This window comes from Oncorhynchus tshawytscha, linkage group LG03 (genome assembly GCF_018296145.1).
Source record: "Oncorhynchus tshawytscha isolate Ot180627B linkage group LG03, Otsh_v2.0, whole genome shotgun sequence".
In the NCBI taxonomy this organism is placed as follows: Eukaryota; Metazoa; Chordata; class Actinopteri; order Salmoniformes; family Salmonidae; genus Oncorhynchus; species Oncorhynchus tshawytscha.
In genome coordinates, this window is record NC_056431.1 from 32938102 (window position 1) to 32955813 (window position 17712).

Consider the following 17712-nt stretch of genomic DNA (forward strand, 5'->3'; position numbering starts at 1 on the left):
TAATTTTTTCTATAATTTTTTTAAATAAATATATATTTTAAAAATATTTGGCATTCCCACTGCAATCCTGCCTCGAACCCGACCCCGACTTTGAATACATCTGCCTGTGTGGACACTTGGACAGATGATTGAACGCCCAACAAAGATCATTGCCCATTTTATCATTACATTCAACGGACATACTGTATTACAATTTTGGCGATAAAATTAGCTCTGATAGCTGTGCACAACTTTTTATAGCTATCATTCGGGATGACTCTCCTAATACTAAACTTTTGGTTTCTGAATGCCAGCAAATGTGAGTAGCGCACTCAAATTTCCTAGTGAAATCCACACCACATGCTAACCACAACAGCCTCACGTCTAAATGAGTTCTGATACGACCGTGTTACATACAAAATGTAACTTTATTAACCTTCATGCCTCCATTCATATTAATATACATTATGTTTGAACTCGGTTTCATTTCACAGCTCCATCCATATCAAGAATATTGACAAAATATTTAGACAACTTTTGAAGAACAGAAAAGAAAGAACAGAAGAAAGAATGAGAAAAACACTTGTTATTTCTACCTTTGAAAAACATTGGGATTCCAAATCTGTTCGTAGAATTCCTTGAACTAAGGTCTCCCTTTGAAACATTGTGAGGCAGTAACTCAACTTTACTGTAAGAATGAAAAGCTCTGAATAAATTTACAATACAGGCACTATACATAAATACAGGAACAACAATTACTGTACATAATAGCAGTAAGCTTGAAACAAAGGCTATCGCACCACTAAATAATTATTCAAAAGCAGATCAAAGAAACACATCATTTAAACAGAAATTAAATTATTATTGAACACATACAGATATAAGTGTAATCAAAATTATTTCACAGGGTGCTCCCCAAGGGTTGGTATTCCGGCTTTTACACATTCAATAGAGCTTTCCCTCTGAACCACAATACATTCAACACTGTGTAAAATCAGTTATATCAAATGGCTCTTCTGTGCTTTTGCATGCTGCAATCTGTTTATGAAAAAATGAAAGTAGTTGCACAAATAACCAGTATCAGAGAGGTCAAAACCCAAATGATTCTTTAAGTGAGGTTTTCACGAAAATGCATCCATGCAAATCATATTCAGCTTCCATGGGAGATTAATACAGCATGTAAAAGAATACTGTATTGAAGATACTGTATTGAAACAATGTGGTAAGGCTCAGTGCATTGAATATAAACTGAAAGTGGGAGGTGGCCTGTTTGCATAATGGTTTCAGAGTTGATGTGCTTTTATTTTTTACGAATATTTCTCTGGCTGAGTATCAATTCAAAGATCTATTATTTGAATTAATATGACATATAGTTTTAAGTGGATGCTTTTCAGAGATTTGCTGTGATAGGAGGCACTATTCATTATTGCATAAGTCTGACCCTGCTTACCATTACAAAAGGATGCTTGTAAAAGGTTTTCATAATGCTAAAGGGGAGTGGTATTGCATGCATACAATAAGCCTCTGTGTACACATGCAAAATATTAGTTAACTTTCAAGTGAAGTTAAACAAATAAAAATAACTATGCTATTGTGAATGAAACCCTGAATAAAATAGTTTGATATAATGTTGATATGAATCTGCACTTCTAATTGTAAGATTGTTCAATTGAACAAGGCTGGGTGGAGAATAACGTATTTGGGTTTGATCTATACAGCAGTTATCTGATAAAATGTTTGACAATATTTATATGGAAACCTTCTCTTGTTTTGAGAAATAAGACAATCACAAACCAAAATGCTAAATGGCAAATTTCTGACACCACATTTGATCATTTACATGAGTATTTTAGATAACAACATTGTTTATTATCAATACCTCCATTGTACTGTATATCAAATCAGATAAATGAGTGTCTCTGAAAAATACTTTACATGTATAAATGTATTTGCTATTGTCCAATAATTAAAAGCCCTATTTTTTAAAATGTATATACAGACTGTAGAACTGAGTTATACTTTTTTTTTAAATTTCCACTATCACATATTTTACAACATTTCAAAATATATATATTTTTTTACAGAAAATTGTTATATGCAAGATGAAGTGCCCCTCATTTCAGAAAAGTACAGTATATGAATAATAAAACATGTTGATAATTATTAATATGTATCAATGCATTTAACATTTCAAATGAATTCATTTAAAAACTATACTTCATAACAAACAAGGTGCTGATGATATGCTTGAGCCAAAAAAGGCTATACAATTGTAAATATTCACATGTACACAAACAACATATACTGTAGTAACATAATATGACATATATTAGAATACTTCATAATACCAAAAGGGAAAGAGACGAATTGGGCATGTTTCTGCAAAATACATTTTTGTTTCAGGTAAGGATGTGGTTTTGAATTCTAGTACAGGACCACTACACTGGTGTGTCTGTGTGTGTTATTAAAGTAACTGAGCATATTTTGGCCTTCTGAAATGTGCTCCTGAAACTGTAAGCGGGGAACCAGCTAAAACCTCTGTGTATAAAATGCAAGTTGTAAAAATACTTTGAACAAATACAGTTATCATACATGTGGGATTCTGTTATGAACGGCTTTGATAATGATAAACACCATCAGATCTGTGTCACGTAATTGCAAAAAGTGAAATCTGATAAAATCGCTGATAGGAAAAGCTGACAATATTGCTTTCATGTATCTCGGAAAGATTTATGTAGTGTTATTTGTATGTCCATAGGCATCTATTTCCAACCGGCTGGATAAATTGGTAATTTAAAGTTGACGTCAAACAACCTGCAAAACATAAGTGGTTGATGTCATAGCTAAGACTAAATAGAAGTTGAGCCATATTTTTATTTTTAGAATACCCCAGTTACAGTGCCTTTCAAAAGTATTGAGATCCCTTGGATTTCTTCACATTTTATTGTCTCAAAAATCTACACAAAATACTCTGTAATGTCAAAGAGGAAGATACATATATTTATACATTTTATTGTTCAAAAGAAATAAAGGAAATATAGTCATTGCGTACGTATTCAGCTCCCTGAGTCCATAAAAAACACATTTGACAACAACTACAGCTGCGAGTCTTCTTGGGTAAGTCTCTAAGAGCTTTGCACACCTGGATTGTGCAATATTTGCCAAGTATTATGTTCAAAATGATTGTCAGCAATTTTCAAGTCATGCCTTACTATTTCAAGCAGATTAAAGTCAAAACTGTAACTTGGCCACTTAGAAACAAACACTGTTTTCTTGGTAAGCAACTCCAGTGAAGATTTGGCCTTGTGTTGTAGGTTTTTGTGCTGCTGAAAGGTGAATTCCAGTGTCTGGTGTAAAGCAGACTGAAGAAGGTTTTGCTCCAGGATGTTGATTGTGTATAGCCCTATCCAATTTCTCTCTATAGCCCTATCCCATGATTCAGCCACCACCAAGCTTGAAAATAAGGAGACAGTTACTCAGTGATGTGTTGTGTTGGATTTGCCCCAAAATAGGGCTTTGCATTTAGGCCAAAAAGTGTATTCATTTGCCGTGTTTTTTTGCAGTATTATATAATTTTGTATATTTGTGTTAATCTTTTCACTCTATCATTTAGGTCATTATTTTGGAGTCACTACAATGTTGTTGATCATCTGCTAAATATGTGTATGTGACCAATACAATTTGATTTGATCCATCCTCAGTTCTCTCCCATCACAGCCATTAAACTCCGTAGCTGTTTTAAAATCCGCAATGGTCTGATGGTTAGATACCTGAGTAGTTTCATTCCTGTCCTGCAGCTCAGTTCAGAAGAATGACATTTTCTTTGAGGTGCCTAGGTGGTTTAATACATGATGCACAGCATAATTATGAACTAGACCATGCTTAAAGAGCTAGTCCATGTCTGATTTGTTATTATTACCCAGCTACAAATGAGGCTTTCGAAAATCTCCCTGGACTTTGTAGTTGACTATGTGCTTTAAATACAATACTTGTCTGAGGGACCTTACAGATGTTGTATGGGGGACAGAGGAAGGGTTAGTCCTTTAGAAATCATGTCAAACCCTATTATTATAGAGTGAGTCCATGTACATGTGATTTGTGTGATTTGTTAAGCCAAACTCTACTCCTGAAGTAATTTAGGCTTGCCTAAACAAAAGGGGCTGAAAATTTATGCAATGACTATATTTTATTTTATTAATTAAAAAAATGACATTACAGAGTTTTGTATGTATATGGTTGACAAAAAAATTGCAATTAAATCCATTTTAATTCAACGTTGTAACACAATAAATTTGAAGAAATCCAAGGGGTCTGAATACATTTGTAAGGCAGCCTACAGCTATTAATCTACGGCTATATAAAAATCTCTATATTGCCATAGATCTCTTTTTGATCCATGTACAGAGACTGATCAAAATGTGGTTTTACTGTGTTGAATAACCCTTTACTCTAAGATATGGTAGATGAGACAGTAGAAACCGTATTATGGATATCTGTCATTGAGGGACATGCAAGAAAAATTGCAAGAAAAGGTAGACCTGAAGCTGGATCTGAAGACCTCACATCATGTTTGGTGTATGTATGACTAAAAAAGACACCGCTATCTCGCAAACCGCCAGACAAAGCTACAGGGCCAACTGTCTGTGTGCACCGTGTACTACAGTATGTAGAAAAGAGAAGGGGAGATTTTGTTCCAAGTTTCACAAACATATAGGTCTGTTCATGAATACATTTTTAAAAACCTGTTCCTCCTCAACCACCCATCCTTAATGTGACATTTTCCAAACTGTTTACAATGAGCTTGCCTAGAACCTTTGTGCTGTAGTTACAAACCCAGTAGAAATATAGAAATTTGTAGTATAGAGTACGAAGTGGCACTGGTAGAAATATATCTGTAACAGAGGAATTTAGGGTCATTTTGGGTATCAGCAACCAGAACAAGGATACAAGAACAACATTTCCCTGTTCTGAATGTATTGCTTTCCAATTGAACTAGAGTAACCGAGTGTCGGGTAAGCCCTCTGAACTGAAGCAAATATGCTTTACCTATAGACTACTAACCCACAAATGATCACAATGCCAATCCCTTTCACTGAAAATACCAGGGATATGAAACAAAATCCTTGAATATTATGGAATCATCATATGTGTGAATCTGTAAGGTGCTTCAAAGTTGTTTTCACATACCGGACATGTTCATTAGATTTTTCATTGTACATTGGGGTGTGGATTGATGTTTCTTTGTGAAATGTATCAAAAGCAGGCATACACAGCAAGATACAATAAACTGAAAACAATAAAAGTCTCCATATTAAAACTATATTTACCCAATGAGATTGCACTTTACTGATTGCTAATCACTGCACAAAATGCACCAATAAAGTTTTTTAAAGAAAAAGTTCAGAAGAGGCTCAAGGTGATGAGCCTCAATGTGGTTGGGTCGATCTCGTGTGTTAACAAGATCCATTGAATGAAAAACAAAACAAATAGCAAAAACAACTCTGCATCTATATCACTGGTCCATTGAGATGCTCCGGATGCTTCTTAATCTAGAACACTGGTACTAGAACTTATTCTACAATACTGATTCTAGAACACTCAAACCAGTTTTTATAGGTACAACCTATGTGTGGATGGCACCCTCTGGTGACGGGTTGTCCTGAAACACAGAGATGCAGGAAGTTGCTATACGGCGGGAACTGTGCAACAATACTTTCCATAGGCAAATTGGAATCTGTGTCTTTTTATTCCATTGTCCAATCTAAGGCCCTATGCTTCAAAACACATGCATACAGCCCTTCCATCCATTCATCCAGCCATCCAATCCATAGAGTTCTTTCACATTATAGACGCTAGAAAAGCAGCCATTTTGAACAATATAACCAAAACAGAGACACCAAATTCCTTCCAAATGAACGAAGAACATCCCTCCAAAAAAACTCAGAAGTGAAACCATTTAAGAACAGTGCTAGGAAAAAAGACAGATTGTCGTAAAAACTCCAAACTCCAAAATGACAACAAAAGAGCCTTCTCCGGTTCCAACCCTCCTCAGTCAGTGAGGATCCAGAACCGACCCTGTTTTTTTTGCTCTGTGGACAGACATACACCATTCTGTGCTTTTCGCTCCTCTCTTCCCACTGCCTCACGGACAGACAACAGTGTGTGTCCAGTCCAGCTGAACCACATTGAGGGAGAGACCCCGCTCCCCCCTGCGGCGATGTGTGTGTGTGTGTGTAAATGTGTGTTTCTGCTTCATCTGATGACATCATCACCCTGAAACTGTCTCACACCAGCATGTGTCTCCGTCGGTGCAGGGCCAGGTGGTCCGAACGGGAGAAGCTGCGGTCACAGTCTGCACACTTGAAGGGCTTGATGCCTGTGTGTTTCCGGTAGTGGCGAGTCAGCTCGTCAGAGCGGGCGAACTTCCACGTGCAGCCATCCCAGGTGCATTTGTATGGCTTCTCACCTGGACAGGTCAACACAAACAGACAGAAACAGAGACTGGGTGAAACAGTGACTTTCACAACATACAATTTGTGTGCATTCGCTATTGTATTGGCTAATTATTTCCCCATTTTCTACTAAAACAGTCTTATAATATGCTTGGAAAGTGTAGACATCACAAGCATCAACAAGTAAACCGTTTTGGAGACACTTGGCAGGTTTCCATTGGCCCAGGTTTATTCAACAAAAGTTTTTTTTAAAACAACATTGAAAAAATTAATGGAAACGGCAGCTATCTAAAGATTGACAACAATTTTATCTGCTGGACAGGGGTGGATTTTTCTTTTGTCTATCTTTCTTTATAGTGACAAATCATGACGGAAATTGTGTTTTTCAAATAAATGATACTTTCTGAATAATTTTTAAGCTGTATGTAAATAAATCTCCACTCCAAATGTAATTCTAAATGCAACTTCTTGCTAAAAATCAATATGTTTGCAGGATAAAGATTCTCATGATTTTCAAGAATGCCTGAATTGCTTTGCTTTCCTTTTCTGGGTGGCTTGATGACCTTTTCACCATCCAATTATTTCAGATATACAGGAGTGCAAGTTTCACCACAAAAAGGAGCATGGTGATACACTGACATGTGAAAATGTTTAGAATATGTCAAATATAAGTAAATACTTGCATTCTATCCATGCTGGCTTCTGGGGGCTACCTCCCTGGTACATGGTAGGAGCAAAGGCATATAGGCTGTCGCACAATTTTTCTAAACTGATAATGGAAAAACTTCAACCACTTATTCTTCTAGTAATTTTTTTTAAGTGTGACCTCATTTACTTCCAGCTGTTTTTATCAACACAAGACAGTTCAATGTAATTCAGTGATGTGTATAAAATCTGGATGAAGCCACCGCACAGCCATCTTGTTACTTCTCCTCCATTGTAGAAACAGATTTGGAAGCTATAGAAATGCATTTTTGAAAGTCTAGATTTTTGAATGTCTAGATTTTGAATGTCTAGGTTTTGACACATTTATTCTATTACAAACACCTTAATGCATACTTTTAAATTATACTATGTTAGCTAAACATACAAATAGTAAATTACAGCATTTTCCTTAAATTATATATTTTTTGTACTAATGCAAAAATATGCTTAAATACATATAACGCTGTCCTTGAAACATTTCATTAAAATACTGTAGAATTCCATTAATTCCTATGGATTACTTGTCTTACTAGGGAGAGGCAAATGTGGTCGACCAGTTGCTTCAAAGCCTCTCAATGGCCTATACATTGCATCAGCAATCCAAGGTTTGTATACATCATTGACGGAAACTCACCGTAGATGCAAACTTCCAAAATGTATTGAAAAAAATCACTGGACAACTTCCCACCTCAGAGGAAGTTGCCGCACCTATTTTGAGTAATTCGGAAATTCTCGTTTAGGTCCCATTTCGAGGACTGACACAGGCTGCTAATACATATTCAGGAATTGGGGGTGGGAACGTTGTGGTGATTTTCACATGCAGCAGAGAAACAACAATAAATAGGGAACTGACGGACAGCTGTCAGTGTAACTTGCTAGTATGCTAACTTTAGCTAGCTAATGAAAGTTATGTATGCACCCTTTCAGTTAAGATAGTCATAATTTAAGTCAGGTGAAAATAATTATTTCAGAAAAAGACTACCAGCCTACCTGTCAAGAAATGAGTCTCAGCTAAACCGTTTCTATACAAGTTGTTGACATGTTGAGGGTTGACATTTGTCTGATTCTTGCTGTTTGATTATTTTATTTGATTCCAGGCGTCATTCAATTTTGGACATGCACACGGACATAATCAAATAGCTATATTTTTGTTCTCTCTGTTATCATTTCAGCATGCTAGCTAGCTACAGTATATATATATATATCAATGCATCATCTAAATTGTGGCAGTGAATCTGCCGTAGAAATAGAAACAATATAAGCTCCGGTAATGTGGATAGCTTAGCTTTTGAACGTTTGGAGCATGTTTTGAAACGATGGCCGAATTTGTTTTGCATTGAACGGTGCCATGTTTGTGTGGATAATTTCTTTAGGATCAATAAAATGGTTCTAAAATGCAATCATATCATGAAATTTCAACATGTATAAAACATATATATATATGTATATGTACACTAGCTCCAAAATAAGGACATGCTTGGATGCCAGGTGGTCGTGTATATCGATGACATCCTGGTCTACTAGGCTACCTTGGAGGATCACATCGCTCATGTCCGAGTAGTCCTGGAATACCTCCTGGCTAACTAACTGTTTGTCAAGGCAGAGTAGTGCCAGTTTCATCAGGGAGAGTGTGCCCGATTCCTTCCATGGGCGGAGCACTCCCAGAATTCATTACATCACTCCTTGACAGGGCTGACTCCCTTCCAATGTGTTCTGGGTTTTCAGCCGGCCATGGCTGTGCCAGACCGAAGCTCCTGCGGTGGATGAGTGGTTTAGGCACGGAGAAGAATTGTGGAGCCACTCCAGCGCACCATCCACAGTCAGAAGGAGGACGCAGACTGCCACCCGTTTTCCATCCTGGGGATCATATCTGTCTCTCTACCAGGAAACTCTAACTCCGCCTGCCTTGCAAGAAGCTGAGCCTCCGGTTTGTAGGGCCGTTCATGGTTCACCAGAGGGTCAACGAGGTGACATATAGGTTACAGCTTCCCAGTGACTACCACATCTCATCTTTTCATGTCTCCTTTTTCAGGCCGGTGGGTCCTTGTCCCCTGGCTGATGCTGTCCCCCACAACACCGATCCGCACCCCTGGACGTCGAAAGGACATCCCACCTATATCGTCAGATCCCTACTGGACTCTCGATGTCATGGGGGTTGGCTCCAGTACCTGGTGGACTGGGAGGGATACGGACCTGATGTTGGGGAGCGGTGTTGGGTTCCGGTGGTGGACATTCAGGATCCCAACATCATCATGATTTCCATCTTCGCCCGGACAGTCCTGCTCCTCATCCTCGGGGCCGCCATGTTTACTCCCATTCCTCCCATCAGATCAAATCAAATTGTATGGGTCACATACACATGGTTAGCAGATGTTAATCAGAGTTTAGTGAAATGCTTGTGCTTCTGATTCCGACCGTGCTGAAATATCTTATACACAGGAATGAATAAGAATATGTACATATAAATAAATGGATGAACGATGGCCGAACGGCATAGGCAAGATGCAGTAGATGGAATAGAGTACAGTATAAACATATGAGATGAGTAATGTAGGGTATGTAAACATTAAATAAAGTAGCATAAAGTAGCATAATTAAAACCTGTTAGGAATAGGGGGCAGCAATCTCACTTTGGATGAATTGCGTGCCCATAGTGAACTGCATCCTACTCTGTCCTAGATTGCTAATATATGCATAATAGTATTACTATTGGATGGAAAACACTCTGAAGTTTCTAAAACTGTTTGAATTATGTCTGTGAGTATAACAGAACTCATAGGGCAGGCAATCTTCCAAACAGGAAGTGGAAATTCTGAAGGCGTGTCTAATTTTAAGTCATCGCGTATTCACTTCCAAAAAAGATACGGATCTGTTAGCACTTGCTACGCCTTCCACTAGATGTCAGCATTCAGTAGAACGTGGAATGAACATCCTAGTGTGAATTTTGACCGAATGGGAGAGGAATGAGTCACTGTCCTGGCAGAATGCCATTTCCTGATTGCGCAATTGTCTGTTGATATCACCTGCGTTCCATTTGACTGCAGACAAAAACGAATGCTCCGGTTGGAACGTTATTGGATGTATATGAAAATAACATCTTGAAGATTGATTCTCTACTTAGCTTGAACAGTTTATTCAACCTGGAATATATCTTTTTGAAGTTTTCGTCCGAGTTCGCCTGGACCAGAGTCAGCTTTTGGGTACGTGAGCTGAAAGTGGTAGCAAATGCAGCTAATTGGACACTAGTAATGAACGTTATGGAACAAAACAACAATTTATTGTGGAACTAGGACTCCTTGCACTGTATTCTCATGAAAGATCATCAAAGGTAAGGGAATATTTATGATGTGATTTCGTATTTCTGTTGACTCCAACATGGCGGAGAAATATATTTACGTGTTAGCGCCGTTTTAGATTATTGCATGGTACGGACACCGACAGGGCTGGTTTCTTTTTGTAATCCATGATTGACTGTACACCCTGTCACATACGTCTCATGTCTGTGCTGTTGAATTGCGACTCTACTTTGTCTCTATACTGACGCTTATCTTGTTTGATTGCCTTGCGGAGGGAATAGCTACACTGTTTGTATTCGGTCATGTTTCCGGTCACCTTGCCATGATTAAAGGCAGTGGTTCACGCTTTCAGTTTTGCGCAAATGCTGCCATCAAACCAAGGTTTCTGGTTGGGGAAGGTTTACTAGGCACCGTGGGTACAACATCACTGATGCACTTGCTAATAAATTTGCTCGCCAAATCAGCAGATACGTACATCAGTGTTGAGGCTATCCCGAACATATCCCAGTTCATTTGATCGAAGCAATCAGATTGGTCGGACCAGCGCTGAACAGACCTGAGCATGTGCTTTTCCTGTTTAAGTTTCTGTCTATAGGCTGGGAGCAACAAAATAGAGTCGTGGTCAGATTTGCAGAAAGGAGGGCATGGGAGTGTCACGCCCTGGTCTTAGTATTTTGTGTTTTTCTTATTTATTTGGTCAGGCCAGGGTGTGACATGGGTTTATTTTGTGTTGTGTTTATGTATAGGGGTTTTTCGTAGGTTTTGGGATTGTGGCTTAGTAGGGTTGTTTAGGAGAGTCTATGGCTGCCTGAGGCGGTTCTCAATCAGAGTCAGGTGATTCTCGTTGTCTCTGATTGGGAACCATATTTAGGTAGTCCGGGTTTCACTGTGTGTTTGTGGGTGATTGTTCATGTCTCTGTGTGTGTTAGCACAAGATAGACTGTTTAGGTTTTCACGTTACGTTTGTTGTTTTGTTTTGTTCGTTTTTTCTTCATCATTAAATATGTATCTAACTTACCACGCTGCATTTTGGTCCGACTCTCTTTCAACGGAAGAAAACCTTAACAGAATCACCCACCACAACTGGACCAAGCAGCGTGGTGACAGGCAGCGACAGCAACAGCAGTGAAAAGAGGAATGGACATGGGAGGACGTTATGGACAGCAAGAGTATAGAGTATACGACTTGAGAGGAAATAGACAGGTGGGCGGTCGACCCAGAGAGAGTGCCGGAGCCCGCCTGGGATTCGCTGGAGCAGTGCGAAGAGGGCTACAGGAGAATGGAGTCGAAGAAAAAAGCACGGCAGCGCAGAAGGGAGCCCGAGAGTCAGCCCCAAAAATTTATTGGGGGGCTCAGGGACAGTGCGGCAGAGTCAGGGTTCAGACCTGAGCCAACTCCCCCTGTTTATCGTGAGGAGCCAAGGAGGAGACCAGAACCAGAGCCGGTGTTGGAGGTGAGTGAAGCAGAGACTGTGAAGGAGTTAATGGGGAAAGTGGAGGAGAGAGTTATGAGGGAGTTGCTAGTTTGGTGCTTTAGGTATGATATTCGTCCGACGGAGTGTGTCGGGGTTTGATGGCACCTGGGTCAGCGCTCCATACTCGTCCTGAGGTGCGTGTTAGTCGGCTGGTGAAGAGTGTGCCAGCCTCACGCACTAGGCCTCCTGTGTACCTACCTAGCCTTGCACGTCCTGTGCCAGTCCTGCTCTCAGGCTCTCCAGTACACCTTCACGGTCCCGTCCATCCTGTGCCACCTTCACACACCAGTTCTCCGGTGGCAGCTCCCCGCACCAGGCTTCCTGTGCGTGTCCTCGGTTCAGTACCACCAGTGCCAGCACCACGCACCAGTCCTTCAGTGCGCCTCGCCTGTTCAGCGCTGTCAGAGCCTTCCTTCTCTCCAGCGCTGTCGGAGTCTCCCGCCTGTCTAGCGCTATCAGAGCCTTCCTCCTCTCCAGCGCTGCCGGAGTCTCCCGCCTGTTCAGCGCAGCCAGAGCCTTTCTCCTCTACAGCGCTGCTGGAGTCTCCCGCCTGTTTAGCGCTGCCGGAGCCTCCCGCCTGTTCAGCGCAGCCAGAGCTTTCCTCCTCTCCTGCGCTGCCGGAGTCTTCCGCCTGTTTGGCGCAGCCAGAGCCTTCCTCCTCTACAGCGCTGCTGGAGTCTCCTGCCTGTTCGGCGCAGCCAGAGCCTTCCTCCTCTACAGCGCTGCTGGAGTCTCCTGCCTGTTCAGCGCAGCCAGAGCTTTCCTCCTCTCCTGCACTGTCGGAGTCTCCCGCCTGTTCAGCGCAGCCAGAGCCTTCCTCCTCTACAGGGCTGCTGAATCTCCCGCCTGTTTAGCGCAGCCAGAGCCTTCCTCCTCTCCTGCGCTGCCGGAGTCTCCCGCATGTTCAGCGCTGCCAGAGCCTTCCTCCTCTACAGCGCTGCTGGAGTCTCCTGCCTGTTCAGCGCAGCCAGAGCTGCCAGCCTGCATGGAGCAGCCTGAGCTGCCAGCCTGCATGGAGCAGCCTGAGCTGCCAGCCTGCATGGAGCAGCCTGAGCTGCCAGCCTGCATGGAGCAGCCTGAGCTGCCAGCCTGCATGGAGCAGCCAGAGCTGCCAGTCTGCATGGAGCAGCCAGAGCTGCCAGTCTGCATGGAGCAGCCAGAGCTGCCAGTCTGCATGGAGCAGCCAGAGCTGCCAGTCTGCATGGAGCAGCCAGAGCTGCCAGTCTGCATGGAGCAGCCTGAGCTGCCAGCCTGCATGGAGCAGCCTGAGCTGCCAGCCTGCATGGAGCAGCCAGAGCTGCCAGTCTGCATGGAGCAGCCAGAGCTGTCAGTCTGCATGGAGCAGCCAGAGCTGTCAGTCTGCATGGTGCAGCCAGGGATGCCAGTCTGCATGGAGCAGCCAGAGCTGCCAGTCTGCATGGAGCAGACAGAGCTGCCAGTCTGCATGGAGCAGCCAGAGCTGCCAGTCTGCATGGAGCAGCCAGAGCTGCCAGTCTGCATGGAGCAGCCAGAGCTGCCAGTCTGCATGAAGCAGCCAGAGCTGCCAGTCTGCATGAAGCAGCCAGAGCTGCCAGTCTGCATGGAGCAGCCAGAGCTGCCAGTCTGCATGGAGCAGCCAGAGCTGCCAGTCAGCATGGAGCAGCCAGAGCTGCCAGTCTGCATGGAACAGCCAGAGCTGCCAGTCTGCATGGAGCAGCCAGAGCTGTCAGTCTGCATGGAGCAGACAGAGATGTCAGTCTGCATGGAGCAGCCAGAGCTGCCTGTCTGCATGGAGCAGCTAGAGCCGCCAATCAGCCATGATCTTCCAGATCCGCCAGTCAGCCAGGATCCACCAGTCAGCCAGGATCTTCCAGATCCGCCAGTCAGCCAGGATCCACCAGTCAGCTAGGATCTTCCAGATCCGCCATTCAGCCAGGATCCACCATTCAGCCAGGATCCGCCAGTCAGCCATGATCTTCCAGATCCGCCAGTCAGCCAGGATCCACCAGTCAGCCAGGATCTTCCAGATCCGCCAGTCAGCCAGGATCTGCCAGTCAGCCATGATCCTCCAGAACCGCCAGTCAGCCAGGATCCGCCAGTTAGCCAGGATCTGCCAGAGCCTACTACCTGCCTGAGTTTCCTCTCAATACTGGGCTTCCACTCAGTGCTGAGCTTCCCCTCAGTGCTGAGCTTCCCCTCAGTGCTGAGCTTCCCCCAATGCTGAGCTTCCCCTCAGTGCTGAGCTACCACTCAGTCCTGAGCTTCCCCCAATGCTGAGCTTCCCCCAATGCTGAGCTTCCCCTCAGTGCTGAGCTACCACTCAGTCCCAAGCTACCCCTCAGTCCCGAGCTACCCCTCAGTCCCGAGCTTCCCTTCAGTCCTGAGCTTCCCCTCAGTCCCGAGCTTCCACCTCAGTCCCGAGCTACCCCTCAGTCCAGTGGGGTCCTTGGTGAGGGTTATTAGGCCAAGGTCGGCGGCGAGGGTCGCCAATCAAAGGACGCGTTACAGGGGGACTAAGACTTGGTTGGAGTGGGGTCCACGTCCCCGAGCCGGAGCCGCCACCGTGGACAGACGCCCACCCGGACCCTCCCCTATGGGTTTTAGTGTGCGGCCGGGAGTCCACACCTTGGGGGGTTCTGTCACGCCCTGGTCTTAGTATTTTGTGTTTTTCTTATTTATTTGGTCAGGCCAGGGTGTGACATGGGTTTATTTTGTGTTGTGTTTATGTATAGGGGTTTTTCGTAGGTTTTGGGATTGTGGCTTAGTAGGGTTGTTTAGGAGAGTCTATGGCTGCCTGAGGCGGTTCTCAATCAGAGTCAGGTGATTCTCGTTGTCTCTGATTGGGAACCATATTTAGGTAGTCCGGGTTTCACTGTGTGTTTGTGGGTGATTGTTCATGTCTCTGTGTGTGTTAGCACAAGATAGACTGTTTAGGTTTTCACGTTACGTTTGTTGTTTTGTTTTGTTCGTTTTTTCTTCATCATTAAATATGTATCTAACTTACCACGCTGCATTTTGGTCCGACTCTCTTTCAACGGAAGAAAACCTTAACAGGGAGGGCTTTGTATGCATCATGGAAGTTTGCATTCGATATGCTGATAAAATGTAGAGGTTTTCAGATTAGCCTTGTTAAAATCCCCAGCTACAATAAATGCAGCCCCAGGATATGTGGTTTCCAGGTTACATAGAGTCCAATGAAGTTATTTCAGGGCTGTCGGGGTGTCTGCTTGGGGAGGATATACATGGCTGTGATTATAATCTAAGAGAATTCTCTTGGTAGATAATGCGGTCAACATTTGATTGTGAGGAATTCTAGGTCAGGTGAACAAAAGGACTTGAGTTCCTGTATGTTGTTTTGATCACACCACGACTCGTTAATTCAAAGGCATACACCCCCGCCCTTCTTCTTACCAGATGAGAGATGAGATGTTTGTTTCGGTGTTCGACGGTTTACTAACCACCGGTCCTGGCAACCATCATCAATTATTTTGCGCACCTGCGCTTCATCATGAGGCACACCTGCACTCCATTACCTCACTCATTAATTCCCTTTTATCTGGCACTCCCTTAGCATCATTCCCCAGGCAGTATTGTTCATGTGTTTCATGTCAAGACGTTACTCCTAGGTTGTATCGTTCTTTGTTGTATTAAACTTACCACCTGCTTCTGGACTCCCATTGTTTACATTACTGGTTTAGTGGATGATTTGTCCCAAATACAATGCGTTTAGTTTTAGAAATATTTAGGACAAATGTATTTATTGCCACCTATTCTGAAACTGACTGCAGCTCTTTGTTAAAACTTCTTAGTGATCCCTTTGCGCCAATCCCGTTAACGGGATTGATTTGACAAAAAAAGTGAAATAGCAGCGCGCCAAATTCAAAAGCAAAATATTCATAATAATAATTCATAAATCATTCAAGTGTTACATATTGGTTTAAATATGAACAGATTTCAAAAAGGCGTTACGGCAAAAGCAGACCAGGCTTTTATCTGAGGACATCACCCCATCAAACACATGAAAATCATAATTGAAACCACCAGGCGCGACACAAAAGTCAGCAATAATGATATAATTCATGCCTTACCTTTGAAGAGCTTCTTCTGATGGCACTCCAATATGTCCATTAAACATCACAAATGGTCCTTTTGTTTGATAAGTTCTATCGTTATATCCCCAAAATGTCAATTTATTTGCTGGTTTTGATTCCAAAAACACACCGGTTCCAACTCGCGCAACATGACTACAAAGTATCTAGTAAGTTACCTGTAAACTTGACCCAAACATTTCAAACAACTTTCCTAATCCAACTTTAGGTATTTTTAAGCGTAAATAATCGATAAATTTAAGACTGAATAATACCGAACAAAAACAAAGTGGAGCGAGCTTTCAGGTTGTTTGCCCCAACCACAACAGTACACTTGGCTATCCACCCAGATAGGAAATGGCTACTTCTTCATTTCTCAAAGGAAAAATATCAACCAATTTCTAAAGACTGTTGACATCTAGTGGAAGTGATAGGAACTGCATGCAAGTGCCTTAGAAATCTAGATCCACATAGAAAGACCATTGAAAAGAGAGTGACCTCAAAAAACATTTTCCTGGATGGTTTGTTCTCAGGGTTTCGCCTGCTAAATAAGTTCTGTTATTTTCTTGATGCACCCATCCCGTTAAAAAACAAAAATACTGCCCCCTACACTCAAGAAGTTATACTCACAGACATCATTTGAACAGTTTTTGAAACTTTAGAGTGTTTTCTATCCAAATCTATCAATTATATGTAGCAGGCAGTTTACTTTGGGCACACTTTTCATCCGGACGTGAAAATAGTGCCCCCTAGCCTTAATACGTTTAAGTGTTGCAGTGATTTCTCTCGCTGTAGAAGATTACATGTATAGTGTTGAGTCATCTGCATACATAGACACACTGGCTTTACCCAGTGGCAGGTTGTATGGGCCTGACAGGAACTCATTTTGGACGCGACACCTGCGAGGGTAAAAAAAAAACACGCCCTGTTAAGAACTCTTTTTATTTATTTAAATATTTTTTATATATACTGACTTTCAATGTAGCACCCCATTATAGAATAGATTTGAAAAAGTAAGAGGCCTAGACAGCTGCCCTGGGGAAATTCTGATTACACCTGGATTACGTTAAAGAAGCTTCCATTAACTTCTTGCGACTAGGTGGCGCTATTAAACATTTTGGATGAAAAACGTTCCCGTTTTAAACAAGATATTTTGTCACGAAAAGATGCTCGACTATGCATATAATTGACAGATTTGGAAAGAAAACACTCTGACGTTTCCAAAACTGCAAAGATATTGTCTGTGAGTGCCACAGAACGGATGTTACAGGCAAAACCCAGATAAAAATCCAACCAGGAAGTGCCACATTTTTTAAAACCGCCTCATGCCAATGACTCCTTATATGACTGTGAATTAGCTACGAATGAGCTTACGTTTTCCACGTATTCCCCAAGGTGTCTACAACATTGTGACGTCTTTTTAGGCATTTCCATTGAAGAATGGCTGTAAGGGACCATATATAGTGTGGTCACATGGTGTCTCCTGCAAAAAATCTTACTGAGGTAGCCATTTTTCCAATCGCTTCTTATGAGCAACCAATTGCCTCGACGGATATATTATCGAATATATATATGGTAAAAACACCTTGAGGATGGATCCTAAACAACGTTTGCCGTGTTTCTGTCGATATTATGGAGCAAATTTTGAAAAAAGTTTGGCGTTATAGTTGTAGCATTTTCCGGTCGATTTCTCAGCCAAGCATGATGAAGAAACGGGAGCTATTTCGCCTACAAAAATA

General features: G+C 42.2%; 1 protein-coding gene across 1 annotated transcript in view; it reads right to left on the reverse strand.

Moving 5' to 3' along the window:
* Positions 1 to 388: 388 nt before the first annotated feature.
* The window catches only part of LOC112234600 (Krueppel-like factor 12), a 139611-nt gene continuing 122287 nt past the window's right edge, over positions 389 to 17712 (reverse strand). Inside the window, exon 6 of the mRNA XM_024402806.2 lies at positions 389 to 6445. Within this exon, the coding sequence (XP_024258574.1) occupies positions 6264 to 6445 (182 nt within the window). The 3' untranslated portion in view covers positions 389 to 6263. The remainder of the gene's footprint in view (positions 6446 to 17712) is intronic.